The sequence below is a fragment of the Carassius gibelio genome, chromosome A5 (genome assembly GCF_023724105.1).
Source record: "Carassius gibelio isolate Cgi1373 ecotype wild population from Czech Republic chromosome A5, carGib1.2-hapl.c, whole genome shotgun sequence".
In the NCBI taxonomy this organism is placed as follows: Eukaryota; Metazoa; Chordata; class Actinopteri; order Cypriniformes; family Cyprinidae; genus Carassius; species Carassius gibelio.
This window is the reverse complement of record NC_068375.1, coordinates 31797110-31803109: the sequence shown is the minus strand read 5'-3', so window position 1 is coordinate 31803109 and position 6000 is coordinate 31797110. Positions and strand designations below refer to the sequence as shown.

Sequence of the window (6000 nt, the reverse complement as noted above, 5' to 3'; positions counted from 1 at the left end):
TCTGATTGGCCGTCTATCCAGTGTGTTGTTTTTTGCCAAATGCCAATGGATGTAACATTACTCTGCGGTCAGATGCGGAGCAATTGCTGTACCATACTGAGATACAGTTCTAGATTGTTGATGGCACACCACACAGCCAGGTGCTGCACCTCATCCCTGTAGGCTGACTCCTCCTCATCCTTGATCAGACCTACCACCGTGGTTTCATCTGCAAATTTGATTATGATGTTGGAGCCATAAAAAGGAACGCAGTCATGTGTGAAGAGGGAGTACAGAAGAGGGCTCAGTACGCAGCCCTGTGGTGTTCAGGGTGATGATGGAGGATGAGAGGTCATCTAACTTAACAGACTGAGGTCTGTTAGTCAGAAAATCTACAATCCAGTTGCAGATGGGTGTGCTGATTCCAAGCTGGCTGAGCTTGGGGATCAGCTTGGAGGGGATTACTGTATTAAATGCAGAACTGAAGTCTGTGAACAGCATTCTCACTTGTGCGTTTTGACTGTCCAGGTGGGTGAGGGCAGAGTGAAGTTCCATTGAGATGGCATCCTCTGTTGACCTATTGCAGAGTACTGTAAACATCTGATGTGGAGAGTGTGAGAGGCAGTTCACTGGGTTGATGCTTAGCTTTGAGTGAGATCTCCTTATTATTTTGATCAAAACGAGCATAAAAGTGATTGAGCTCATCTGGGAGGGAGGCAGAGCTGGAGGTTAGTTTGTATGCCTTGCCACATACGCTGGGGGTCTGAAGAATTAAGTGTTTCCGGAGCTTTATTTTTATTTTTAATATTCTGCATTTAAAACAAACTTCTAAATGTCTGTTCAGTAATCCCCATAACAGAGACACAATTTAATTTTGTGGTGCTTCTGTGGTAATAAAAAGCAGTTGCAAATGTAGTACAAAACAATTATCACCATTAATCATTTACACCAATAAAACATGCAAATTATGTGTGATATCTAATTATTATTAATATTTAACATACTTTTGAAAGGTTTCCTTGTATCATGTATCAAAAGTATCATGATTTATTTTCACAATGTGATGCATGATGGGATACGCTAAGCTTCGAATACTGCTCTGAAGCGGTGTGGATTTTTAGTGTGTCATTAGCATAGACAGTAAATAAATGGACATAGCGATTCATAGTGATTGGATTCAACAGAAACAAAGGAAGTGAATTAGAAGCACGCACTTCCTGTGGGTCGAGCGTACTGCTCAGACTCAAACTGAGCTTGATGACGTAGATGTCACGTGAGCAACCTGTCTGACAATTCTTCTAATCGATGTGCCAAGAGAAATCTGAATCACCCACCGAATCTTGCAGATGTTGTTGAATAATTTTGTCCCGTTGCTTTTATGGACTCTCTATGGGCTTCTCCTTTGACTTCATGCCTCCACATCCCCCCGATAGCCTCATAGACAGTAAAAGATTGCCTGCGAGCTTCTCCTCCTGTCCACACGGTAATTTCTCTGTGCGACAGAGAGTCGCAGGTTATGACGCAATCGTTCGCCTATTTTTACAAAAACTACTTCTACGGGCCCACAACGTAAGATACAAGGTAATGGGGCCTATTATACATTTTCGTGTTTCTTTAGACGCCCCAGATGTAAAGTTATTCCCTGTCAAAGTGACGCCAAAATGAATGGGAGTCAATGGAATGCTAACAGCAGGTGAGGGTCCGCCGTCTATGGGGTCCGCTAGCCAATGGCGGCACCCAGGGAGAGACCTATACTTGCCCAGGGATGCTTCAATAAAATATGAAACCCTGCCCCCCGGTCATTAGTTTTGATTGGTCCAGTGGCCCGGCATGGCATATCGTTATTACAGTAGGTGGTGACAAGTGAATGTCTTTTTTTGGCATTGAATAACTGCAAGTTATTGAATCACTACCTCTACAAATCAAAAATACTCCAGAAACACTTGTTTTTTTTCACAGTTGGAGATCCATTCATTTTAAGAAAGTTATAAAAACAACAACGGTAGAAGCCTATAGTACATCCTTCCTTTTTCACACACAAGAGATACTAGTAGACTACAAGTTTATTCAAATATCCATCGAAGTGCCTCGTTCAGATTCAAAACACTGACTCGTTCAGTGAAGGGTGTGTTTATTCATTAACAATAAATACAAAGCCCATACTCAAATGCTATGGTGCATACTATAGTCAGTCTTTGAAGGTAGAAAAGCAGTCACGCGCTTTGAAAGGGAGGGACTCGGTGACCGAAAAATATGGAAGTGAATCGTTCACTTAAAAGATTCATTCAAAAACACCGATTCGTTCACTACAGAAACAGCCCTGTAGGCTGTATGAGGTGAATGCAGGGAGTAGTGGTCCGAGTTTCAGCCACATGCGGCAGTGGGTGAAAGTGAGAGAGTGAGTGAGAAGCACCAAAACACCATCCAGCTTCATGTCAAAACGGAATCAGCGACACAAAAACGCCGAATAGCGGCTCAGCCATGGCCTTTTAACAGCGGCCCCTGCGAGCGCGTGGAGTCGCAGCGCAATCCCCGTGTATCTGGCGCCGCTTCTAGGGGGAAATCCCGCTAGTCTGTTTAGCTTGTGACAGATAGACTGGCCGTTGTGCTACCCGGAGATTTCCATCCATGGCTCTGGTAACCCTGCAGCGCTCGCCCACTCCCAGCGCCGCGTCCACTTCCAGCACCGCCACCACCAACGCGGGGGAGGTAAGCGGAAATAAACACGCGGAGATGAGATGTGATGATGTAATGATTCATTAAAACTCAACAGGACCCATATTATGAGTCACGTAGGCCAAATGCTAATACAGCTCAGGCTGTAGAGCTAGCTAGCGGGATGCCATTAGGGTTGTGTCACTGCGTCTGTCTTCTGTTGTGAGATGACATGATTCGCCTATGAGAGCTTTATGCACAATACATGGCATAAATATCATTCTTGATTTATGTTCTTATGTTATTCTTGTTTATCTTGTGTGTTTTGTGATGATGCTTAATCTCTGCTGGTAGACAGTATGTATGGTTCAGGGATAGGGGTGATGCTTTTGAATTTGAACCCTGTTGACAGGAGAAAAGGGGCTGTTGTACTTTATTGAGCCAATGGTTTGTTTCCAAGCTGTCCTACAGTTTGAGGTTTAACGATTGTGAAATAATATGTCTAGTTTTAGTGAACAAACCACAAACACACTGTTTTGTTTAGTATAGATACAGGTTTAACTAAGGATTATTCATAATAACATGTCAAAGCCTTAAAGGTGCACTCAGTATGTTTTACTAAAACTGTAGAGATAAATGAATGACACTTTTGAAAAAAAGTAAAATCAAATGCAAAATTAAAATTATGTACACCTACAGAAGATGAAAACGTAAGACATATCAACCGTCCATAAAATAGTGTTTCATTTTAAATGGAGTTACATGTCCTTTGATGATCGCTGCAATGTTGACATCACGTGACCAGGCTTGTCATGCAGCTGAGTGCGTCAGCTGTGCAAAGCATAACCATGAAAGTAATACAAATTATGTTCTTTGTATTAGGAATTTTATTTATTTATTGACTTTTAAAACGTTAACAAATTCTTTAAAATTTCTCTTAAAAATTATCAGTGTTTGTAGAAGTCTTATTTCAAATGTAACTTAAAAGTCACTTAATAATAAGAAATGAGCCTTTTTCTTTTGGGCTGTGATGAGACCTTTCATCTATCTTTGTTCTCTTCTTTCCATTATCTCTATCCTGTTCTGAATAGTATTGTTACTGTTTGTGAATATACAGCGTAACTTGAAAATGTTCAACACAGTTTGAAGCTTTATTTACAAACTGTTGTTCAACTTTTTTTCCCACAAATTAAAAAATAAACACAAAAGTGCATCTACACAAAACAAACAGTTTATATATTATATACAGACACAACGTAACAGTTGTTATTGGTAGGATCACGAATAGGAGGAACCAGCTACACTTAAACAGAAACTTGCTGAGTGAACTTTTAAATGGCAAGATGTGTATGCAACTACTTTTGTGTTTATACTTATTTATATTGAAAATATAATTGAAATGTTGTTCCTGTCATTGTATGTAGTAGTAGAACAGGGAGAAGTTTGCTTGCATGTACCTCTTGATATTGTGTTGGACTGTGTGTTTCTATTCATTTGGTCAAGCTGTTTTAAAAGGGGAACTGTCAAAAAGTGTTGGGTGCTTTTCAGTCATGGGCTATCCTATATACAAATAAACCAGCAACAGAAATACTAATCATTGACTTCCCTACTCCCCATAGTTCCAAAATTGTGCTTTAACACATGCACCTAGCCATGTTATTACATGCCATAATTTAATTAACATTTAAAATTTAATTTACTCTTCATGAGCTGTCATTCTTTGTGTGAAAGTTAAAGAGGCCTGCATTTGTGCTTGACAGAAATTTAAATCTAAGTCTTTTTTCCCTGGCACAGCTAAGCTCCTCTCATGTGATGAAATGTTTCCTGTTTTTTCCTTTTAATTTGGAGCAAAACCCTTTTAGCCAGACTCACTAGTAGAGCTGTATTGCTTTACATGGTTAGTGATTCTCTGGTGGTGAGTTTAAAAAGTGAAAAGTAATTTTCTTGTAGGTTTCAATTGTCTTTCCTTCATGAAAGCACCCCACTTTCATAATAGTTTGTTTGACATCATAGTTGCCGTAGAAATTCATTTGACTATTTCTACCCAGTAGGGGGCGCAAGCTTTACATATTTGAATGGAAGAGCACAAAGAACAGGGGTCTGATGGATTCAGTGAGAATAACAGACACATCATGAATATTAGATATTTGAGTACTATTATTATCATATACACACAGTTCAGGTTATAAATCACATTTTGTTTCTTTAACAGTAACGTGGTCAGATTATCAATGTTCTTGAAACTTTTAGGAAATGTTGTCTTTTGCTTCATAGTTGGATTAAAAACGAACCGATTAGTTTTAGATCTTTAACGTTTAAATCTATATTGTGGTAAAATATAAACTCCTGTTCACACAAAGGATGATAACTGACAATAGCAGTAAAGATATAGTCCTAAAAATTATTCCCAATTTAAAAGAAAACAGAATCCACATCACAGCTGTAATGGTAATGCCACAGAAGAATGCTAACATTGGAATCACGTGCAGAACGATTTTTGTTCCGGCTGATGAATGATAAAACCATTGATGGCTGATCAGAATCCGTCCTGCTTTAAAGAGCTTGAATATTTAAAGCGGCATATGACAAAACTGCAGCACATGGTTAAAATAAACAATGTTATCGTACGTTGGTGTGGATTCTTATCGTTATAATTATCTTTATTGTTCTTGGTGTGAAAGGGCCTTAAGAATAATTGCATAATGTGCTACGCTAGTGAGGACACGCACTATTTAGAATTCACATCACAACCTCAAACACGCAGCTGCAATGATGTCATCTCCTGCAGAGACTGAAAGAGAGGATGGGTAGAGAGGTAACAAGAGACAGTGATGTAAATGTTTTTAAGGGTTCAAAGGTAAAAATCTACAGAAGCTTTGTGTAAAATTTAACACGAAACTAAAATTGAGCCTCTTTGCTTCCTTAAAGTATTCGTTCACATAAAAATGAAAATGCTGTCATTGTTCACTCGCCCTTATGTCGTTCCAAAACTGTATGACATTCTTTCTTCCCTTTAATTCTGAAGGGAAATTTGTGACAAAAAAAAAAAATATATGACTCTTGCTTTACCAATTTTCTGAAACCGTGGAATTTAATAGCTTCGCGTTTAATCTGTTGATCCAGTTCACAGTGCTATTCTTAAAGGTTTAGTTCCAAAATGAAAATTGTCATTAATGACTCACCCTCATGTTGTTCCAAACCCGTAAGGCCTCCGTTCATCTTCAGAACACAATTTAAGATATTTAAGATTTAGTCCAAGAAATCTCAGTCCCTCCATTGAAGCTGTGTGTACGGTATACTGTCCATGTCCAGAAAGGTAAGAAAAAGATCATCAAAGTAGTCCATGTGACATCAGAGGATCAGTTA

At 39.0% G+C, this 6000-nt stretch overlaps 1 protein-coding gene across 1 annotated transcript in view; it reads left to right on the top strand.

Moving 5' to 3' along the window:
• Positions 1 to 2322: 2322 nt before the first annotated feature.
• LOC128012920 (protein phosphatase Slingshot homolog 1) overlaps positions 2323 to 6000 on the top strand; it is a 33637-nt gene continuing 29959 nt past the window's right edge. The window contains exon 1 of the mRNA XM_052595511.1: positions 2323 to 2688. Within this exon, the coding sequence (XP_052451471.1) occupies positions 2608 to 2688 (81 nt within the window). The 5' untranslated portion in view covers positions 2323 to 2607. The remainder of the gene's footprint in view (positions 2689 to 6000) is intronic.